The sequence below is a fragment of the Pseudochaenichthys georgianus genome, chromosome 11, assembly GCF_902827115.2.
Source record: "Pseudochaenichthys georgianus chromosome 11, fPseGeo1.2, whole genome shotgun sequence".
NCBI lineage: Eukaryota > Metazoa > Chordata > Actinopteri > Perciformes > Channichthyidae > Pseudochaenichthys > Pseudochaenichthys georgianus.
In genome coordinates this window covers 31,186,257-31,209,846 of record NC_047513.1, presented here as the reverse complement: position 1 = coordinate 31,209,846, position 23,590 = coordinate 31,186,257, and the positions used below count along the sequence as shown (strand labels likewise).

Here is a 23,590-nt window from a genome sequence, read left to right as displayed (position 1 = left end):
TTGTTGAGAAAAACAAGCATATCTGTCTCTCAGGCATACCGGGAAGAAATGTTTGAACATTTTGAAGTAAAATGCTTCAATCTGGTGCACACGCAGAATTACTAGAGACTAGATCTAGGGGGTACAACTCCAAACACCCATATGAAAAAGATCGGTTTACATTTGAATAATTAAATAACAAATAGCCTACATGTAATGCATTTTATTTTTGTTGTTCATTCATATCTTATTTTACTATTTTATTTATGCATATTTTTGTATCTCTCCAGTTTAAAACGATATGTCTGGTTTACTGTCCTATAGTTTACATTGGAATGATTTCAAACCTGTTTTATCCCAATAATTATAAAGGAGTGCCTTGGAAATATGTGTTTACATAAATTGTGATCAAAACGTTTGAGACCCACTGAGATAACTTAGACTAAAGTGAACTATCTAAACACTGAGAGTCCTTTACCTCACTGAGCTGAAGTTATCAGCCTCTCAGTCTGACTGGAGAGGACTCTCCCTCCACATCATTGGAGAAACATCTTCTTCTTCTTCCGTTAGAGCAGCTAGCACCAGATGCTAATAACAACAGCGCCGGTTCCAGTGCACCCTCGTGAGCTGCGGTTGCCAGATAAGCCAACATCCCCCATTTTCATCCCTTGCAGCGCCCATCGTACAGGGCAAATGAAAAGTGTAACCGGGATGAAAAGGGTGTTACATTTACTTAATTATGAATGTTGTTACATCAAGGCCGAAAATTAGGATGAGCACCAACGGTCAAAACATTTATTTTTTCTCCCAGAGCTGTCAGCGCAGCGCCTCCACAGATCTGGCGCCCTAGGCGAACATTTATAATGCCAGTGCGACGGGCCGGCCCTGGTCTCAGGTTACACTGTAGGAAGTGTAGGTACAACGCTACATTTCCCGCCCCGCTGCAGTCATGCAGTAGGCTACGGAGAGCGGCGAGAAACATTTCCTCAGGAATCGAAAAGCGGAACCGAAATTCACATTTCTAAATGATACCGTTGGAATCGAAATGTTGGTTCTCGGTACCCAACCCTAATGAACAGTGTGTATTAATACACTAGATATCAGCCTGAGGGCAGTATGAACAGTGTGTATGAATATGCTAAGATATATAAAGTATGAAAACGGTAAGCAGTATAGTATAAAATATATAGATATTAAATTCATGATGATAAACATTGTGGAACAATGATGACAAATGGGAATGGATGTGGCGACGTAAAACTGACACAAAACAACAACAAACTTTTGCCAGCCAATTGGAGAGCTTCATCAGCAGCACGTGGTAAAAACCACCAATGAGCGCTCAGCTCGAGATACCAGCGAGCCGTTTCCCATCAAGCATTTCGCTTCCGCAGCTCGTGGAGAGCAACTGCGCCAACTCGCCTCGCCTCGCTCTCAAGGCTGCGGGCGTCTTTGTCCCGCGAGATTTCAAAGTCTCATGTGGGCGAGCCTCCAGAGCAAGTCGGACAAAATTACTAACCATCATGCAACGCGCTAGCAAGACGTTGATCGCAACTGCGCAGGTCTGCGCAGGTCTTGCTTGTCTCAAACAAGCCTACTAGCAAGTATCGCTAACACTCAGAGCTCACTTGTGCTGAAGAGAGTAGGCTTGTTTGAGACACATTGCGGCTCGCCTCGAAAGTAGACGAGAGTAGCCGATCGCAGTCGTGGGAGGTGTCAAAAAGCTCGCCTGAAGTCGGACAGCTCCGAGTCGGCTTCTTCTTCTTCATCTTCTTCTTCGCATTCTTCTTCTTCTTCTCTCGGTCTTTGGCGGATTGCAAACAACTTTAAGGTGCATACCGCCACCTTCGGTTTGCATTTATAAAGAATGCACACCTGTGTTGTGTCGTTAATGTCAGATATGTACTAAGTAAATACATGTGTTCCTGCTCAAGATTAGATTCAACTTTATTGTTATTGCACAGATTACAGGTACTGAGAGAACGAAATGCAGTTTAGCTTATAACCAGGTGCAACAAGCAGTGAAGTGTAAAGTAATGTACACAATCTACAGAATAACATATAGAAGGAATTGAATGATGAATAAACAGTGGGGTATGAATACACTAGATATCAGCCTGTGAGCAGTATGAACAGTGTGTATGAATATGCTAAGATATATAAAGTATGAAAACGGTAAGCAGTATAGTATAAAATATATAGATATTAATTTCATGATGATAAACATTGTGGAACAATGATGACAAATGGGAATGGATGTGGCGACGTAAAACTGACACAAAACAACAACAAACTTTTGCCAGCCAATTGGAGAGTTTCATCAGCAGCACGTGGTAAAAACCACCAATGAGCGCTCAGCTCGAGATACCAGCGAGCCGTTTCCCATCAAGCATTTCGCTTCCGCAGCTCGTGGAGAGCAACTGCGCCAACTCGCCTCGCCTTGCTCTCAAGGCTGCGGGCATCTTTGTCCCGCGAGATTTCAAAGTCTCATGTGGGCGAGCCTCCAGAGCAAGTCGGACAAAATGACTAACCATCATGCAACGCACTAGCAAGACGTTGATCGCAACTGCGCATGTCTGCGCAGGTCTTGCTTGTCTCAAACAAGCCTACTATCACTGCTCGCATGCGGACTCCAAAGGAGCGTGGCCAGCAGCTCCAAATGGGGCGTGGTCAGCAGCAGCTCGGGTGTATAGGTATGGCCCTATAATATATTGTTAAAATATAGCATAATAGGTGAGCCTTAAAGGTGGGGTAGGTAAGTTTGAGAAACCGGCTCGAGATACACTTTTTGTTATATTCCATGGAATGCTCTTAACATCCGATAGCAATGAATATCTGAAGTGCTTTGACAACAAATCCATCTGTGGAAGCCGTGGCGCTGTAAAAAGCACGACCAATCATCTGAGCCGGCCCGGCTAAAGTAACTGGATGGCCTACCTGCCTGTCAGCCTTCCATCTGTGCACAAACTTACCTCGTGCCCTCATTGGTCATGTGCGAGTTCGTGTGTGTTGGAGGAGGGGCTCTGGAAGGAAGTGGCAGATTTGTTCCGGCTGTGTATTTTCAAATTCTAGCGCACTCAAGCTGGTTTCTCCAAAATTACCTACCCCACCTTTAAGTAAACTGCACAGTGGGTTCTGATAAAGTAATTTGTAAATGAATAGCTAGCTCCCTATGAATGTGGTGCACATCATTGTTAACGTTAAAGACAATCTGTTCTTGTTATGTGTTTCAGAGAATACAGACGGACCGACGCAGCTTCGATGTCTACAATAAAACAGTGAATAAAGTATTTGAAATCTTCCCACGCAGAAATGATTTACCTAAACCCAGCCCTAATCGCTGCATGACTTGTGCTGTGGTGGGAAATTCTGGTAATTTGAAGGGATCACACTATGGACCTCTAATAGATGTTCATGATATCGTCATAAGGTAATAAATCATCAGCTTCAGTGTTAAAGGTCACCCATTACGCAAAATGCACTTTGTGATGTATTTTATACATAAATATATGTCCCTGATGTTTAAGGAGGCTCACAAAGTGTCAGATAATAAAACCCTCTCTCTTTTCCTCCGTACCCAAATCTCTAAAAACGGGGAACAACGGAGCTGATCCAGATTTGCGTCCGATATGACGTAATATCTGAAATGTAGACCAACGGCCCAATCAGAAACGTTGCTATCAGAAACAATGCCCGACTGTTTTGGATGTAATCTGGTCTTTGTTTACATTAGCATCGCTAACACTCAGAGCTAACCTGTACTGGAGAGAGTATGTGTAAAAAAGCAGGAAACAAAAAGGAACTCACCTTGTGGTAAACCTGAGAGAGAGAAAGCATTTGAGCTCCATACTGTTTCAGAAATAATCCTTGATGTGGTTTGGAACATGATATGGCGTTTAATTTAAGCAACCTTTAGCTGAGTTTCTGCTGAGTAGACACTCTTCTCTTCACAGAGCTCACTGCTTGCATGCGGACTCCAAAGGGGCGTGGTCAGCAGCTCCAGAGGGGCGTGGCCAGCAGCAGCTCGGATTACATTTAAAGGGCCATACTCAGAATCAGCACATTTGTAACAGGGCTGAAATAGAGGGGTATGAGGCTTTGTGATCTGTTTGGTATTTTGAGCAAAACACTTCAGAGACATGCTTTTTATAGATATGGCCCTATAATATATTGTTAAAATATAGCATAATAGATGAGCTTTAAGTGAACTGCACATTATTTTGGAATTGATTTTGAGAACTAAGGAGGAATCCTGACATTAGATTATATTACTTATATGTCGGGAGGCTGTGGCTCAGTGGGTAGTGTGCTGAATTTCGAATCAGGGGGTAGCAAGTTCGAGTCCCACTGCAGTCAGCATGTCGTTGTGTCCCTGGGCAAGACACTTCACCCAAATTGCTCCTGTGGGGATTGCCCACAGTACTGAATGTATGTAAGTCAATTTGGATAAAAGCGTCTAACAAGTGACATGTAATGTAATATATTAAAGGTCCCCTATTATACTATTTTTCAACAGTATATTATATGCCTCGGATATATACAACACATGTCATCATTGCAGCATCCCATAAACCCCTCTGCTTCAGCCCTGTTTCAAAAGTGCTGATCATGTGTCTGTAGCTTTAAATGCAAATGAGCTGCGGCTGGCCACGCTCCTCTGAGTGATGATAGTTTAAAAACACAATGGTGCTCTCGGAGGAGATTCAGGCGATAAGGCGGGAGTTACCTTGGTTGTTTATTGGCTAATGGTTGCACAACCCCCAAAAAACATTTTGACATTACAAATTAATCAGCTCATTTTCAGACAGGTTTTTATATTAATGGATCAGGTCAAAAACATAGGGAAGCTTTTTTCCTGAAACTAATCGAATCTCTTAACACAGAGACGACACATATGCATAAAATACATACAAAAGTGGATTTTGCATAATAGGTGACCTTAAATTGACGTTTCAGCCAATCCTCAAATGTATCCATCTTTCACTAACAAGCAACCTGATTCCATATTTCCTTCTCATGTGAGTGACTTTCAAGCTTTTGTTTTTAAATCCATGATGTACAAATGTATATCCTCTGTCCATTTAGAATCAACCAAGGCCCGACCATAGGCTATGAGAGAGATGTAGGAAACAAAACCACACATCGGGTGATGTTTCCAGTGAGTGCTACTAATCTGGACAACAGCACTCATTTTGTGATGTTCCCATTCACGATAAGGGATCTAGAGTGGCTCATCAAGACTTTCAGTCCAAGGTACAGTTGGTGTGTGATATAATATGTGTGTTATATATTGTTGGGTATTAATATAATAATAGGCAGCTGGTGAGGCTCGGGATAGGGAAGGCTGATATTTAAACATCACAGTAGAAGTTTTTATGTGTATGACAGCAATGCACCAACTGACCAGTAATATTGCACAGCACAGGAGCTACAGGGGGATGGTTGTTTAAAGCAGGTTCTAATCAATATTTATTATAGCTTACAAGGCTACAGAGTAACGAGATTGCTGGGCTAATATTTAAACTTTGTACAACAACGCAATTACATTTATTTAGAATTGCGAAAGTACACATTCAATGACAGCAAGCATAAACAAACAACCATAATCTAAATCCTAGTCACCACAGAAGGTGGATTTAATCAATCTCAAACAATGGTAATGCAGGAACAAAACCTGTTATTGTGCAAACAAAACTCTTGCTCATAGGTGCTGCTAACTGTATCCTGAGGCAGCTCGTCTTTCAACTTGTTGTGTATGACCTAGGGATGTTTGTTTTCAGTAACCTTATAAAGGGCAACGGCTACGGCCGTTCTATTTCGTATATGGCTTTGCCCTCGAAGGCTATCGCTATTGGGTAATCCCCCTGCGCACCCGCGCAGCACTTAAACACTTGTAGTACACGCCCACCTGCAAGGTGGGCCCCACCCTCGGGCTCCCTTCCGGTATAAATAGGAAGGAGGCCCGACAATCTGCTCCCTCTTTTCTTCAGCACACCGTTACTGAAGCACACGAGACACTTCAATTGCAGAGTAAACATGAGTAACAATTGTGTGAGAGATTGTCCCTCATGTGGCTCTGGGTTCATAATGAGTTATGACCAGACACAGTATGCAAACCCTGACTGGGGTCGGAGCACGCGTACGCAGCTCTAAACCAGCAGGTAGCATGCACACACTGCGCCCGTCTCCCCTCGGGCGTCAGGAAGCGGAGAGCGGACGCTCTTGCTGCTGCGGCCGAGGAGGACGATTGGCCCGTCCAGGCTTACGAGCCCGCGGACGGGGGCCTCGTGTCCCTGGGGCCGAGTGCCGGGCAGGAGTCCAACAACTCCTGCCCCGCCTCCCTCCACGGTTCACCGTTCGGTTCTCCCCTCCCTCCTCTCCCCCGGACGGGGGAGACAGAGTCGGAGCAGGGTGCCAGCTTGGCGGCCAAACATGTTTTCCCCCTCTCCGTCACCACAGCGCTACCGGCGATAGGTGGCATCCTAGGGGAACTGCCGGAGATCATACGCAAGGCGGCCGCCTGCAGAGATCTCCCCGTTCCCCTCGCTAAAGAGAGGTGTGCTCCGGACGACATAACCGGAGTTTTTTCGCGGGTGCAGACGGTCAGGAGTGACCCGATCTGGCCACGCTTCCCAGCCATCAGGAGGGGGCGGTGGAAAAACCCGAGGACCCTGAAGGCTCCGGTGGCCACATTTGTTCCCCTCACCAAGGTGGAGGGGTTCATAGATGCTGGTTTCCCAGCCACCCCTTCTCTGGAGCCGAGGCTGACGGCGTTTTTTGGGGTAAGACAGGCCAAAATAACAGAGACCAGTATGTCACCCGCCAGGCCGACCGGGTGCACCAGTGTGCCTTTCAGGCGGCGGTGAATAACATTGCGCTGCTCTCCAACTCGGTGGTGACACTGGTAGAGCGGTCCACCACGAGGCAGAGGAAATCAGCAAAACGGTCAGTCTGTGCGCGTCCGTCGCTGTCTCCCAGGCGAGGATTTCCGTGTGGGTGACACAGATCCAGCACCGCCTCTGGCTGCAGCAGGCGTCTGTTACGGAGACGGCCAGAAAAGGGCTACTGGACGCTCCAATCAGCCCGGACGGGCTGTTCGGACCCCAGTTCCACGCCATGGTGGAGTCCATGAAGACGGCCGCGGAACAGGCGGACGGCATTCGCCAGCATGTACAGCTGGCTCCAGCCTGCTGAGCGCCCACAGCGGCGCCCACAGCGGCGCCCGCAGCAGCCGCGGCGTCCACGCCGGCCACAGGAGGGCGCAAGCGGAGAGACGCCCATAACAACCGCCTCGGCGTCAGACTTGCCCTTCGGCGGCTGCAGGGGCTCCGTCCCACGTCTCCACTCCCCTGCCACCCCAGAGACAGGGTCTCCCGGTGGCGAGTCAAAGGGGAGTGAGGCTCCCCCGCTCCTGGTGTGCTCCGCGAGAGCCTCCGAGGAAGCAGAGCCGGTAATTAAGCCGGCTGCTACTAATCTGTTGATTAAGTAGACAGCAGGGCTCCCTGCAGAAGCCTGCTGGTTTTAACCTCGGTTAATAACCTGCAGAGCTCGCGGCATTCCTCTGTCCGAGATACGCCTCCTACACACGGTCATAATAAACCCATGAGCGCCGTTATAACGCCTCGTGTGGACAGCACTGCACACACCTCCATTCATCCCCTGAGCGTGTACACGCCTCATGATAAGAGCCGGAGTGAAACGCAGCGTGTGGAGGCTCCCTGGCGTGGCTCGCCGCCATGACGACCACAGAACATCTCGAGCATGTGCGCCCGCTCTCAGAGTGTTTCTCAGAGTGGCAGCGCGTGTGTCTGATGGACAGATGGATGAGCAGGCTGATCAAGCAGAGGGTACACCCTGCAGTTCGCCTCTCCCCCCCACAGTTCAATGGGATACAGGAAACACTCCTGTTATCCCAGGAACAGTCTTGCGCTCCAATCAGAGCTGCTGGAACTCCTGTTGAGTTCAGGTTCCTCAAAGGGAGGAAAATCAGGGGTTTTCACTCCCGTTATATTTCTAATCCCGAAAAAGACTGGGGGAATGAGACATCCTCGATCTGTCAGTATTCCACATGCTGACGATCAAACAGGTGCTGGAATGTGTTCACCAGGACGACTGGTTCACTTCCACCTGAAGGATGCATACTTCCACGTACTGTTAGGAGATTTAGTGGACCACTCGTCCGCTTTCTTAAATCTCCTCGCGTCCCTACACAAGCCGTTATCTTACATGAAGGAAACCCAGAGCATACAAGTAACCGTTTAACAATAATCCACTTTAATGGTAATATACAATGCAATACAATCAAATACATTACCATACACAACCATATCGTATCAGATGTGTAATGTCAGGAGTTTGGCCTACTCCTGGCTCCTGCCCACAGGCCGCCAGACCTCCAGTCCCAGCGACGCGAGAAGAGAGAGGCCGAACACAGCGGGGTTCCTGTCTATATACCTCGCTGACCCAAGGAGGAGTTATCTGCGCCTCCCTTCCAGACCAGTGATTGGCTGCCCAAATTATCATCAACAGCTCACATCTTAAGTCCCCAATCCCAGTGGCTCAGCTTCCTTATCACAGGGATCTGAGATGACTGTATGTCAACTCCACACCTTCCCCCTCTTCCTTTGTCCTCACAAAACCAAATGTTCACAGGCCCCAAAAACAGTTCACAGTTTTCTTACTCAAATCATTTTCAAGCTTCTTCACAGTTTGCATGAATACATACAAATATTTCCTTACAATTCCCTCTTTTGCACTCTTAAAAAAGAGAGTGCAATTTACACAAGGCACTTGCAAAAAACTGCATCCTTGTCTGCTGAGTCTCCATACTTTTTATTCTCAGTGTCCACAGTGAAGGGCACTCCGTCCAGGCTCTCATTGCAGATGACGCAGCGGAAGCAACCGGGGCGGTAAGACTTCCCCAGGGCCTGCCGGCCTGCATGTCCATGATTAGATGTCCACCTGCGTTGCACTTGTCTGCAGACTGCTGGAACCCAGAGTACAGAAAGTCCTCTTCACAGAAAACCCTTCCTGCGTCATAGTAGAACGCCTTCCCTACTACAGGCGCTGCAGGTGAAGCAGCTGTCATGGTAGAGGCTGCCCATAGCTTGGCAGGCCTGGCTGGCTCCATACGCCGTCTTGTTGCACTTAACACACACTCCTGTTTCAGCGGAGAGTGGAGTCCCCTGTGCCGTCCTGGCTTGCCGTGTCTTTGTCCCCTCTGATCCGCTGACGGCGGCTTCTGGGCTGCCTGCTAGAGAGATGTCTTCCTTCTCCTCCGGCTTGCTGATGGCGGCTTCCGAGTCGCTGCTGAATAGATGTCCTCCCGATCTTCCTTCTCCGGTCCGATGATGATGCCTCCCGGGACGACTGCTGGATGGATGTCCTCGAGGTCCTTCTCCTCCAATCCGCTGATGACCGCATCCGAGTCGACCTCCCATGATGAGAGCCCGATCCGTCCTGATGTCGTCTGGGGTCCTCGCAGGTGTTTTCCCCCGCCGCACACTGGCTCCGCACAGTGGTACCAGTTTTCCCCCTTTCCTTGTAGGCGGACGGCATGGGATGTCCTCTGGGTCACTCGGTCAGGGCCGGAGAGCCTGGGGTTGACAGTCAGCCTCCTGCGTCTCGGGTCCCTCTTTTGGCATCCACAACCTGTGTGGAGAAATCTGATACAAATCCCTCAAGCCTACGCTCCGGGCTCTGGGGCCCTCGGCTGTTTGACCCACCAGTGCGTGGCCACTTGGAGCCTGTTGGTGGGGTGTCTTAAAACAACAGACGTCTGAGCACAGGTTTTCTAAATTAATTGTGCAGCTTCAGAATCTTAATACTTGGACTGTGCCCACTAAATAAGAACAACCACATCTTTAGGTAAACTAAATAACATATTTCAATAGCTCTGAATTTCTGACAAGCATCTGTATTTATTTAAATGAAATCCCTGAGATCCCATTAAAAATCTAAAAATATGATTTGAACTGCTAATGTTTCTGGTAAAGAAACACACTAATCTTATGGATTCAAAAACAACCAAAATCACAATACTAACAAAGTGAATGGCTTCCTGGTGATACTGCTTCTACCCGTCAGTTCTTAGATATTATCCTACTAAAAAAATGAATACAAAATTCCAACAAACTGTCATCAAATGTCTTTCTATTACAAATGTAGATGAAATGTATATCCCCATAATGACCTAAACAATAAAGTCTATGGCTCTTACTTCTTTACCAGGCTAGTTACATGATGTTGTCTGTTGAAACATTACTCACCGGTCAGCCTCTCCAGTATTCCATTCTGGACTTACATCTCTCTCAGCAGCCCCTTGGCCACTGATTCTCTATCTGTGTTACCTGCTATAACTCAATCAATATTAGAGACATGTCAACATTCATCAAACAGTGTGTTGTCTCCAAATATGGAGCAGGTCAATTCTAAAACTGTCAATCAATGGTCAGATTGAACAATCGAGTTGTGCCAGCCGGTTCCTTTCAGTCCCTAAATGAAAAATGTACATTGTAAAGTTTACACTCCCCCTTTTTTACACATTCTCATGTGTAAACAAAAACCTGTATGGGAAGAAAACCTTCAGGTCATAATGGATTATAAGACAATACCAAACATTTTTCCCAGTAAACACTTGAGAGTGTTTCTCTCCATCATTCAGTCCTAAAAGAAACAGAATTCCAAATGTCATAGTTTGAGTTTCACATTCTTCAAACCGCCACCTCCTGTGGGAGTAAAACATCATGAAGCAGATTAGATACGGTTTCCCCTTTTGTGCAATGTTAGGAAACCTCTCATTTCACACATTATTATCACCCAAAAATAATGTGTTAGTCCAAAACATGCTTGATTAGTCATCGTTTTAAATCATGCAGTTGCACTGATCAGGTGCAGACATACACTCACTCACACTCACACTGTCAGGTTGTAAAGTCAGGTTTGGTCAGGTTCACCGCAGAGTCAGTCATTGACAGTGCCTTCCCAAGTTACCCTGTCGGTCAGTTGGTCTCAGTCTTTTTGGCCATGTGTCTTGCTCTGCAGAGACTTTGATGTTCCAGCACAGGCCAGCATCCTCCGTCTATACAAATCTGTATATATGGAGCGCCATCATTTATTAATTCACAATTACAACTATAATGTTCAAGATATCTCCAACCCCTCCTTGCTGTTTCCCACATTCCCTGAAAAGTGTCTAGCCAAAAAAATGTCACTTCCTTATTGTACTATTACTATTACTGCAATTCATTTACACCTAATTAGTATTAAAATGACTAATAGATCTATTTCAGAAACATGTGTACATCACTATATTGTGTCAAAACATTACTAGGATCTGTAAAGATCTGCTATGTATTCCATAACTCATTCTATCAATTTATCTTCAATTCTGGTGCACTTAAAGAACAATGTTACCCTCTTTAACAGTGCGTGGAACTCTGGGTGTCTGAACATGAAACCAGTACCTCAAATTGAAATACTATATTTTGTTTAGAACCAGCTTTCCCTTCAACATGACCTATATAAATAAATATTTATCTGATCTTATAGAGCTGTTACTAAAACTCTCCCTTTGAACTGATCAATACTGTAACAAATTAAAACACTACCAAATTCACACACGAATAAAAAGTCCAGTGCATACTTCCTTCATGCCCCCCCCCTTTTTTTTATCAGTGTGTATTAGACTGATTTTCCACTTCCCTTTAATAGTTCCCCTCTTTTCCGCTATTTTTATTTATCACTTGACTAATTTATGGTCCATACATCTTCTTAACGTCACTTATTTATCAAGTCAATTCAAGTTATTTACAATACATTAGTAGATACCTTGTGGAGTCTTCACAATAACTAATCCCCTCTAGGATATGAAATCCATTCATCTTCAAGCAGATACTATGTCCTTATTTATGTTTTGTTCACGATAACAATAGTATAACAACCACATGTCATCAATTATGGTCCACCTAAAAACCAATGTTAAACTCTTTAGCAGTGTGTGGAACCCTGGATGTCCGAACATGCAACCATTACTCCCTCCTTTATCAAGGATTTAAAACAGAAGTCATTTCATATTTCCTATGGTAATAACTATGCTACAATGGTGAAATCAATTATTTAGATTGGAATATGATATCTGGCTTGGCACCAGCTCTCCCTTTAACATTATCCATACAGATAAAGATTTGTCTTATAGAGTGGTCCCTAAAACTATCCCACTACTTTATTCACACGTGAATAAAAATGTCAAAGAATATTTTGTTAACCTGATGAAAAGATTGAAGAATATGGTTGTACTCTGTCATGTGGCCCCCTTTAACCCTCAGTGTGTTCTCATTTTACTCTAATAGTTTACCGCTATTTTTAATTTAATAAATCTTTCTGTCTTTACGTATTTATGCTTTAAATGTGCGTTTTGTGAATAAGTGTGTTTATGTATAAACTCACTCATTCCCGTTTTCCTTTTCTCCTCCTCTGGTTTTCTCAAGCCGTGACCCCGGCCTCCTCACTTCTAATCGACCATGCCAACTCCTCTGATTCTGTGTTCTCTTCAGGCCATCAGCTGTAACTTCATCCGCTGTCAGCCATTGGCCCAGTTACATCTGCATGCCCCTTCATGCTAATGTTCTTGCACTGCTTTGCATTTCATCTCCTCCTTTACAGTCTCCCTGCTGTTTTTATTGAGGGCGGATTCTGCTCTCATGTCCCACACTTTGCTCTTGTGCTCAGCTTGGAACTTCATGGTCCCGTCTGAGGGACTGATGAGCGTAGATTTCTGCCCGTCAGCATGCTGTTTGGTTCTGGATGCCACAGGTGGAGATAGTTCTGGCTGCAGTCTTGTTGTTGTTGTTTCAGCTCTGGTTCTCTGTCTGTTTGATGGAGAAGGAGGAGTCGCCTGTTGGGTTAGGTCTTTTGTCTGCTTGGAGGGTCGGGATCGTAGCCTTTTCTAACTCAGAGGGGGAGTCCAGGTCTCGGGACGCATTACCTATAAAAAATCTAGCACACTGAGGTTAAATAAATCCAACCCTTTCCACTCTGACTCTTTGTAATCATACTATCTGTCTTAATTGTTAAATGCCATCTAAACAACCTAATTGATGTCTACAAATGATATTACAAAAACTCACTCTAAAAATTGTTTCATCCATTGCTACATATTTACCCAACATAACTCTTTCAGGAAACCATTTTCTCCTATACATTGAAAAACGTACATGTCTCCAGCATCACATATTCCACACACTACGAAAGAACATCTACATATTTTCTCCAATATTTTAAGCTAGTTTCTATAACAAGATTATCATGTGTGACATAATAATCAGATGTCTTGTTTGCTAACCAAGAATATTAAACTTTAAAATCTCTTTTGACCAGTTGAAGTCCTGCTTACTTCATCCTTAAACTCTTCTTTAATTTGAAACCAAAAAAGGTCTTCCTTCTCCACCATGATCCTATCTCTATATCAAAGTCCAGACAAACTGATGATTTATCTTCAGAAACCATGAGGAATGACTCATAAAACACTATTCTCCCTTACTTCAGTTCTAAATCAAATGAGCCAGACAGGAAACCCCCTTTAACCACTTGAAATTGTTTATCTAAGTTGTGTTGCAAGCCGGTTAGATCTGTAATGAATTAAAATCAATATTTTAAGGACGCAATATAAGTTAAATATATTGTTAAGCTAATTACTGTTTTATTGTGAAGGCCTCTCTGGCGAACAGCGGCCTTTGGCTTTTATTTTGAAAGGCCGTTCCGGAACAGCGAGTCCGATCCCTAGAAACACGGCAAGTTGACAATCGTTCTAATGCATTAACTATAGTCGTGAAAGAGACAAGGAGGGGGAAGGCGTGTGGAAGCAAGCAATGAACTGAAAATGCCACCAATCCTGTTTTAACGTGATGGCGCACATTGAAAACCGAAGCGCCCTGTCATAACTGACAAGCGTTCAAAAACCTTTCTGCTTATCCCTTAGGCCACTACTTTTTGTTTTATTCTTAACCTAAAAATACAATTGTGATGAATAGCTTGCTTTTGTACCATTACATTTACCAACATAAAACAAGGTCTGTACTAATCAACAATGACAACCTACAGACAGCTCATTTATTTAAATATACGCACTATATTGACTTCGCTTTTATTTATCTCACTCAATTAACGTGCTTCCCTTCCTTTCAGCCACTAGATGGCAGCAGCAGAGCACAAATGAGCTTCACTCTTCTGAGCGAATGTCTGATTATCACAGACAATCGGTCACACAGGTTATTCAGGTAAAAATCACACAGATGTATTCCCCATACAGTTTGTCTAGCCTAGCTTGATAACGTGCCTCATATGTCGTCACGCAGGACTCTCTGCCTACCTTGCGATCAACGTTATGTTTACGTCAGCCTTTCAAATTAATTTTTACAGACAAGGGAAAACGGGAGCCGGTCTCGTCACAATGTAGGTGACGTTAGCGCTCTCTCCCAAGGATTTAACAGATAACAGTCCACTGACACTTTCGCTTATTCGGTCTCAGACTGTTATTTTACCCCCAGTTTTAAACGGCGACTCGATCTGAAAATATCGAGCATCCAGGTTCCGTCGTGTGGGAATCACACCCACAACCCACGAACTGCACCGCTTCCACGTCACTTCAGGAATAAACTTACCTGAGATCCACGCTAAACTGCTTTATTTCTTGTCACGCAGGACTCTCTATACCTTGCGATCAACGTTCACGTGTTTTATATAACTTTCCTAACATGGTAAAAAATATGCATTGTATACTCCATTCAAACTTCAAAAACACTCTGAAACGCCTACAGACAATCCTACAGGGCCCTGCTATTGTCCGAGGCGTCTAAAAGTGCTTGTCCCCGACCCAGTGTGGTCGTCTGAATCCTTCCACAGCTCATGTTTATTCAGAAACGTCGGAGATCACCATTTGTTAGGAGATTTAGTGGACCACTCGTCCGCTTTCTTAAATCTCCTCGCGTCCCTACACAAGCCGTTATCTTACATGAAGGAAACCCAGAGCATACAAGTAACCGTTTAACAATAATCCACTTTAATGGTAATATACAATGCAATACAATCAAATACATTACCATACACAACCATATCGTATCAGATGTGTAATGTCAGGAGTTTGGCCTACTCCTGGCTCCTGCCCACAGGCCGCCAGACCTCCAGTCCCAGCGACGCGAGAAGAGAGAGGCCGAACACAGCGGGGTTCCTGTCTATATACCTCGCTGACCCAAGGAGGAGTTATCTGCGCCTCCCTTCCAGACCAGTGATTGGCTGCCCAAATTATCATCAACAGCTCACATCTTAAGTCCCCAATCCCAGTGGCTCAGCTTCCTTATCACAGGGATCTGAGATGACTGTATGTCAACTCCACACCTTCCCCCTCTTCCTTTGTCCTCACAAAACCAAATGTTCACAGGCCCCAAAAACAGTTCACAGTTTTCTTACTCAAATCATTTTCAAGCTTCTTCACAGTTTGCATGAATACATACAAATATTTCCTTACAGTACCCATCATCCCAAAACACAGGAAATTCCTGCGTTTTCTCATTTCAGGGAATATCAGACCAGACAATCGTCTGCCGTTCGGATATTTCCTGGCTCCTCCCATTTTTGTGGAGAGAAGGCTGGAGCCACTACACAGAGGAGGGATGAGAGGGTGGTTTCCTCTGGACGACCTGCTATTTGCTGGCTCGCTCCAGGGAGGAAGTCGCTTTACAGACGGTACATCTCGTATCGCATCTGTCAAAGCCTGGGTTTCATAATAAATTGGAAAAAGAGCTGTCCTCTTCCCTCTCAGACAATCGGTTATCTGATAGTGGAATTAAACTCAGCCAGCAGAGCGCGGCTCTCGTGGCAGCGAGTGGAAGAACTGACAGCTCTCCTCCGGCGTGTCACAACCTGCACAGCCCTCTCCGTGACGCAGCTGCTCGGCATTGGCGTCAGCTGGTCAGGTGATGATCCCCCGGGGTCTCTTCCAACAAGGGGACACTCCAGAGGTGGTTCATTCGCTGCAGAAGCCCGCTGTTTTTAACCTATTGGTTTATAAACTGCAGAGCCCGCGGCATTCCTCTGTCCCAGATGTGCCTCCTACACACGGTCATAATAAATCCACGAGCACCGTTATAACGCCTCGTGTGGACAGCATACACACACCTCTCATCCTCTGGGCGTGTACGCGCCTCATGATGAGAGACGGAGTGAAATGCAGCGTGTGGAAACTCCCTCGCAGCCCTTTTGCCTCACGGGCAGCGGCGTGTTGATTTGCACAGACAACAGGCCACGGCTATGGAAGCAGCCTACCTCAATCGCCAGGGAGGAATACGATCTGCGCAGCTTCTGAACGCAGCCAGGCGGCTGCTGTTCTGAGCGCGCACACACGTTGTTCTCCATCAGAGCAATGTATATTCCTGGCGAATTGAACCGAGGGGCTCGCAGAGCGCAGCAGCCGTGTTATGCGAGGAGTATGGAGATTCAGACCTGTGTCACGCGCACTGGCGCCTCAGTGGGATTTGGCTTTGGTTTTACGCGCACTAAGCAAAGCCCCATTTGAACCTTTAGACCAGGTTCCCCTTAAACTGTTGTCAGCCAAAGTATTACTTTTGGCTCTATCAGCGAAAAGGGTGATTTGTCTGCTCTCTCTGTGGCTCCGTCATGCCTCCGGATCCAAGGAGATGCAGAGGCAGTTTAGCTGTTTTACGCCCTAACCCAGCTTTTATGCCAAAGGTCATCACAAGCTCTTTAGAGTCGAGAGTGATCACCTTGGATGGCTTCTTTCCCCCTCCTCACAGGTCGGAGGAAGAAGCCGCGTCTCATCTCCTCTGTCCTGTGTGCGCGCTGTCCTGCTAGTGCGCGCACGGCTGCCTTGCGCCATTCTCAGCGCCTGTTTGTGCATTATAGAGAGCGCTCGATCGGGCAGCCTCTGTCTGCACAACGGCTGTCACACTGGCTGTGTGAGGCTGTGTCACAGGCATACTGTATGTCTCCTCTGGGGTGGATCCCCCGGAGAACATCAATGCGCACTCCACCAGAGGAATTTCCTCCTCCACGGCTTTGCACGGAGGAATGTCAGTGGAAGATATTTACACTGCTGCATCTTGGTCTTCCCCCTGTTCATTTATTCATTTGAGAGATGTCTCCCATTCCTCTCTGACACACTTTGTACGGAGTGTCTTGTCAGAGTGAGTGACGTCAGGGATCCAGCCGTGTGCTCTCCTGCCTGTCTGCACGCAGAGAACTGCTGTTCCCCCTCTTTTTGTCGCTGGGCAAGGTGCGACCTTCGTCTCTACTTTTTCACAGCGGCAGGTATGTATTGTTCCCAACCTTCGTCCCCTCATGGAGAATATTCATGTTATGCTATATTCCAGGGACGGCGATGCGCCATTACGCATGGCGCAATAGGCATGGGTTATTATCTGAGCAGGTGTGTCTGTGCTTCTAGTGCCGGGCGGACCCAGTGGGGCGCAGACTACATCTTGCTTCGCCCTTAACCCAATAGCGATAGCCTTAGAGGGCGAAGCCATATACGAAATATGACTGAGGTTACCTACTGTAACCCCAGCTTCTATGAGTATTGGGGCAGCCCTCTAAGTGCTGGGCCCCACTGGCTCCACGAATAGCTGAAGAAAAGTTATTTTGTATGGGAGCAGATTGTCGGGCCTCCGTCCTATTTATACCGGAAGGAGGCCCGAGGGTGGGGCCCACCTTGAGGGTGGGCGTGGACTACAAGTGTTTCAGTGCTGCAGGGGATTACCCAATAGCGATAGTCTTACCCCCAGTTTCTACCGGGTCCGCGCTGCGCCGCGCCGCAGCCGTAACGGCGGCGGCGTGTTACGGCTGCGGCGTGGTACGGCTGCGGCGGTCATAAGGATCGCGGCCACTCTAGTCCGTGTTACGGCTCAGACGCGTCCCAGAAGCAGCTCGGCGCAGCGCTTCTCTAAAATTAGAATGAATCCTATTTTTGCCGGGGCGCAGCCGTAACTTAAGGTCGGGCAGGCAGCCCCCCCCTCACAGGAAGTGGAAAGGTGAGCATCCGGGCCAGGCCCATCCCCCACATATACTAATTTAGCTGACCCCCCTCCTTCATCACAACACCTCCACTACGATACGCACAATGGACAACGAGGTTTTCATCATGGAAGTGGTTACAATTATTATGAACTGTGTCTGTAGACTACAACACAACAAAATAGGAAATTTATAATAAACAATAAACACAATAAACACACTTTAAACCGACACAAAAATAAAACATTTAACTACGTAGCCTACTTACTTTCTTGTAGAAGTACAAATGTCTAGGATGCCCGAATCAATAACAAAACTGCGAGCCTGCACGCACGACGCTACGCTTCTGAAACGCTTCTGGGACGCGTCCGGTGGGTTATGGCGCTAGAGGAGGTCGGACCAAAACCGCGGCGCAGCCGTGACGCGGCGCAGCGCGGTGCAGACGGACCCAGTGGAAACTGGGGGTTAGAGGGCTACGCCAATACTCATAGAAACTGGAGTTACAGTAGGTAACTTCAGTTTCTACGAGCCTACCTCTGCTCATTCTGACAGCATTTTAAGTTAGCATATAGTGCTAACATGTGTTATCTGAGCAATACATGTATTAATTGACTTTAAAACCATAGCCTTATAGGCCTACTACAGGCTGATATTGGGATCTGTTAGACATATTGTTTCGGCAAGAACAACATGGACTAATTTGAAACCATTTCGAGAGAGAAAGACTTCAACAACATGTCATGTTTCCTCCAACAGTGAAAATGCTAACTCAGGGTTAAAAGCTAACAAGGATTTGGTGAGTGAGTATGTTCCATTATACAATTTATGCTAAATCGCTTTTTGATGAATGTCAAAATGAAGTCCTACTTTAATCCTAAACAGGTGATGATCCTCAGTCCAGCTTTCATGAAGTACGTTCATTTGAATTGGCTCGGGAGGAAGGGCCAATATCCATCCACTGGCTTTTTGACTTTGATTTTCAGCATCTACATGTGCGATGATGTAGGTTCATTGTTATTCATTCACATAAAAGAAAAAAATGATATTACAATAAGGTCAAATATTTTTTGAATTAATTGTGAGCCAATCTAAATGTATTCTAACAGTGAATATTGGTGCTTATACTACTTATATTACTACTGCTACAACTTAACTCTAAATAAAAAATGTCATACGTTCACACAAATGTTAATGAGGACAGCTAATTGTCCAAAAGTCAGATTGGTAACGCTGCCAGAAAGCTAGGTTATAAAATCCATGATAATATTCATCTTCAAGTTAAATCCATATGACTTTCAGTGTATTCCTGTTGTTTTCACAGGTCAGTGTGTTCGGCTTTGGAGCAGACAGTACAGGAATGTGGAACCATTACTATGAAAAAGTACTTAATTTGCCTCCATGGAAAAAAACTGGCAATCATGCTGGATCTGTTGAGGCTGCAAAGATTGATGAACTATTTAAGCGAAAGAAAATTAATGTATACAGAGGATGGTAATCTTAGTCTGCCACGAACATTACCTACGACTTTATTTATTCATCATGTTCATTTTACAAGAAAAAGGGGAGTTTGGTGTGGTAGTATGAAAATAAATAAAGTTCAGTCAGACAACTCACATGTTTCTTAATATGTTTATTAGAAGCAGCATATAGTTTGAGTTTGGCGTCTAGGCTCGGGCCTCATCACTCCACAGATTTACAAAGAACATTGAGTGATGATATGGTGGAATGAGCTCCCCATTGACATCAGGACGGCAGAAAGCTTACACACCTTCCGGCGCAGACTGAAAACTCATCTCTTTCGACTCCACCTCGAGCGATAGAATTACTAACAAAGAACTGCTAACAGAGAACTTATATACTAATAAAGGACTGGCTTATCTATAGCCAGTTGAGTAGCACTTGAAATACTTGGCTCTATGAAACCTGATGTACTTATATGATTCTGTTTTCTTCAAGGTTGTGTCTTCCTGGTCGAATGTACTTATTGTAAGTCGCTTTGGATAAAAGCGTCAGCTAAATGCAATGTAATGTAATGTAATAAAACTATTTTTTAAATCAATAAAATCATTTTCTAAATCCATAAAAGCATTTCAATTAATATTGGGAGTCATGTCGTTACTTTGTTGAGAATGTGGCCATGTGTAATAAGCGGGATAATGTCCACATTATGTGCCTTCATGCCGATCTAGATCCCTCCGCAAAACAAAACAAAAAACGGCTCGTTCGCGGGCGAGAGCCAGCTCCCGTCGTTCACTTAAAAGAGCCGGCTCTTTGAGCATCACTAGTGGAGTCACGCATTCTGGTGAGACCAGGTTGAATTTTACATATGAAAATGAGGCACTTTGGATTTGCAATTTACATATCAGGGACAGAGATATTGATAGAGCCCAGAATTTTTTTTCTGTAGCCCCGGAAATATAATACATTAACCGTGCTTCACCTGCACCTCATCATGACACTATAGAGAGGACAGCAGGATTGTAATTTCCCATGTTCAGTGAATGCAATTAGTATGTAAAAGATTATTCCAAGGCACACCTTCATATGACCATTATAGTTATAAAACAAAGAGAATAAATTAAAAACAGTTATGAAATACTAAAAGATAGCACTTTACCCCTATATGGCCTGAGCTGATTATCGAGCCTTCATTGTAACAGTCATGGGTGTACTGTGTGTGGAGAGTGTTGCAGTAGAACATTCCACTGTAGCGCCCGGTACCTTAATGGGAAAACCTAAATGTTTGAGCTCCCTCCATGAAACGTCAAGCTACCCCACAGCAGCCCCAAAAGAAAATCTCTGGCTCCGCCACTGTGGGCCAAGCCCCAAATGTTTCCAGGTCCAGGAAACGCCCCTGAGAGAGCCTGGTTTACAAAGTTTAATGTTGAAAGAAGCAAGGTTTTTATATCTTTACATTAAAAGTTTCATCAGACTACCATGTTCTAAGGCAATATATTATAAACATGTAATGCAATATGGCCACAGTCTACACTAGCATGTACACTTTGCATTCAAGTTGAGGAACTTTCAAAGTTTCAAGTGCAGACATTGGGATAAGGAATCACATGTTTTAAGTTTAGTGCTCAATGTCCATCAATTGACTTGTACATTTAGTGGGAGCCCCTTAAAGTGATAAGATATGTTACCACTTGAGCTAAAACCTAAGAGTCACATTATAAAGAGTGCCACTGGTAAAGGTCAAAGTAAAAAGTCCAACTCAAAAGCAAACACTGCATTGTTTTAAGAACCAGTGTGCCACATAAGCAGATATCTCACACTTTTGTACATTCGCAATAGTTTAAACTAGAACTATTGAGACCTTCGATTTTGCTAAGGGAATTTACACAATCTTTTGTCAGCGCTGTAAAGTATTAAGATACATTTTCCAAATTTGTTTTGTAAAGAAAACATTTTTGCAAATGCACACCTTTTAGACACTAGAGGGCATCAAACTTACATCCACAAGCACTCATGCTTAGGCATTCACCATCCCACAATACAAGGTGAAGTAAAGACACAACCAGGTGGTACATTCAAGTATTTATTTTAAAAACGAAATATTCATCCGAGGACACCAGCTGCACCTGTAAGAACAAACACACATTAGTCAACAGGTTTAAGTTAATGTATAGCACAGCAAGAAAGCGAGCACAGTACTCACCTGCTATTGTCCCCACTTTGGACCGACACGAAACCATTTGGCATTTATGTGAGCACTCTGGACTTGAGGTTTGGGAGGAGCAACCTGAGGAAAGATGTAGGCCTGGGGTTCAGCCTGCCTCTGAGGGGCCACGTAGGCCCTGTTGGGAGCCTCGTAGGGCTGGTTCGTTGCTTGCCGCTGAGGGGCTACGTAGGCCTTCTTGGGCGTCTCATAGGGCCTGTTGGGAGTCCTGTTGGGAGTCTCGTAGGCCCTGTTGGGAGTCTCGTAGGCCCTGTTGGGAGTCATGTTGGGAGTCTCGTAGGCCCTGTTGGGAGTCTCGTAGGCCCTGTTGGGAGTCTCGTAGGCCCTGTTGGGAGTCTCGTAGGCCCTGTTGGGAGCCACGTTGGGAGTCTCGTAGGGCCTGTTGGGAGTCCTGTTGGGAGTCTCGTAGGCCCTGTTGGGAGTCTCGTAGGCCCTGTTGGGAGTCATGTTGGGAGTCTCGTAGGCCCTGTTGGGAGTCTCGTAGGCCCTGTTGGGAGTCTTGTGGGCCCTGTTGGGAGTCTCGTAGGCCCTGCTGGGAGTCTCGTAGGCCTTGTTGGGAGTCTCGTAGGCCTTGTTGGGAGTCTGCTGCTGGGGAGCATTGTAGGCCTTGTTGGGAGCCTCGTAGGCCTGGTTTGTTGCTTGCCGCTGAGGGGTCACGTAGGTCTTGATGGGAGTCTGGTAGGCCTGCTGGGGCTTCCTGACACTCACTTTCTCCTGCCCAGGAGCCTTCAGCCGTCTGATAGCATACCCACCAAATTTATCAGGGATGATGTGGGTCTTGGTCGGGGCTAACTTCTTACCAGAGGTACTGGAACTTGAGGCCATGGAAGTAGCCTTGTAGCTTCCTCGGGCATTTCCTGCATTCCCTGAAAACAGTTTGTATGGGTTAACAACCTCAGTCTGGCTGGGGTTTTTAGGAGCTGAGGGACGGGAAGGTTTATCCGTTTTAGACACTAGCTTAGCGCGAACACTGGAGGAAGTTTTGGTCCGTGCAGGGATTTGGTTTGGCTCAGGAGCGCCGGCACCAAACAGGCTGGAAGACTTCCCCTCGTCCTTGTTGCTGCTCTTACTCAGAGAATAGCTACCGGCAATAGCAGTAGAAAGGCCATAAACACGCTGTTTAGGCACCCGATTCAAGTTAGGTTTTGACACTGAGCTGCCCTGCACTAACCTGACTTTAGCCAAGCCACTTTTAGCTGGCTGTGAAACAGTTTGTGTGTAGCCACCAGTAGAAGGCCCCCAGCTAAAACGACTGCCCACAGCTGAAGGTATGTTTAAGTTTCTGCTTAGGGCCGGTCTGAGTCGATTCTGGAGATAGTCGTCACCAGCTTCCCGATTATTTTGCCTGAAGCCAACATATGTGTTGTTGTTCTTGCTCTGAGCTGCTAGAGAAAAAGAAGAATATTAAAGCCACAGCTATAGTCATTCACAGCACTTAAGTGAAATGTTGTGCTTAGCTCACCTTTTGAAGCCCACAAACAGCGCACATGCTCTGCTTGAACCAAGACAATAAGGACAATCCTGCACAGAAAATATGTAAACATCAGGGAACGCAGACAGCGAACAATTAACTTTGCATATCTGCAGAAACTTACCCCAAATGAACTCCACAAGTCATGATTCTCTCTCTCTCTCTCTGTTCCAACACAGCAGCAAAGAACCAGTAGCCCCAAAGTGACTTGCTCTGCTTGTCTGAGCAGCAGAATGGAGGCTTTATTGCAGCTTGCAGCCAATCAGGGCCTAATGAGCTGATTGTCTACAGGTGCTGCTGTGCTGTCAGGGTGGCAACTGAGTGCTGTTGATTTTCTGATTTTCTGTCACCTCTGAGTTCTTAAGTCCTGTGCAAAAAACTGTAAGGTAAAAGAGCAATATCTCAAACCGCTAAATGACCATTTTGTAAATCAG

The 23,590-nt window shown here is 45.6% G+C and overlaps 2 protein-coding genes across 6 annotated transcripts in view; one reads left to right on the top strand and one right to left on the bottom strand.

The window, feature by feature from the left end:
- LOC117455297 (CMP-N-acetylneuraminate-beta-galactosamide-alpha-2,3-sialyltransferase 2-like) overlaps positions 1–19,908 on the top strand; it is a 71,211-nt gene extending 51,303 nt beyond the window's left edge. For 3 of the 4 annotated variants that reach the window (XM_034094741.2, XM_034094740.2, XM_034094739.2), the window contains exons 3-7: positions 3,213–3,409; positions 5,065–5,232; positions 18,760–18,799; positions 18,886–19,005; positions 19,325–19,908. In XM_034094741.2, the coding sequence (XP_033950632.1) occupies positions 3,213–3,409; positions 5,065–5,232; positions 18,760–18,799; positions 18,886–19,005; positions 19,325–19,498 (699 nt within the window). In that variant the 3' untranslated portion in view covers positions 19,499–19,908. The remainder of the gene's footprint in view (positions 1–3,212; positions 3,410–5,064; positions 5,233–18,759; positions 18,800–18,885; positions 19,006–19,324) is intronic. The other variant, XM_034094743.2, reaches the window with a different exon arrangement.
- A 1,623-nt stretch (positions 19,909–21,531) lies between these two features.
- LOC117455374 (titin-like) lies at positions 21,532–23,358 on the bottom strand. 2 transcript variants are annotated; one of them, XM_034094856.1, is made up of 4 exons: positions 23,281–23,358; positions 23,148–23,206; positions 21,665–23,070; positions 21,532–21,587 (listed from the first exon to the last, which is right to left on the bottom strand). In XM_034094856.1, the coding sequence occupies exons 1-3, from the start codon at positions 23,301–23,303 to the stop codon at positions 21,668–21,670; spliced, it is 1,485 nt and encodes a 494-aa protein (XP_033950747.1). In that variant the 5' UTR covers positions 23,304–23,358; the 3' UTR covers positions 21,532–21,587; positions 21,665–21,667. The 2 variants fall into 2 exon arrangements, with proteins under 2 accessions (XP_033950747.1, XP_033950750.1); XM_034094859.1 differs by having other exon boundaries at positions 21,665–23,067.
- Positions 23,359–23,590: the final 232 nt, after the last annotated feature.

Excerpts from the sequence above, each read along its gene's own strand:
- LOC117455374 (XM_034094856.1), bottom strand. The coding sequence starts at position 23,303 with ATGACTTGTGGAGTTCATTTGGG. Across the intron at positions 23,207-23,280 it reads ACTTGTGGAGTTCATTTGGG|GATTGTCCTTATTGTCTTGG; the intron begins GTAAGTTTCTGC and ends TTTTCTGTGCAG. Across the intron at positions 23,071-23,147 it reads CTGTTTGTGGGCTTCAAAAG|CAGCTCAGAGCAAGAACAAC; the intron begins GTGAGCTAAGCA and ends CTTTTTCTCTAG.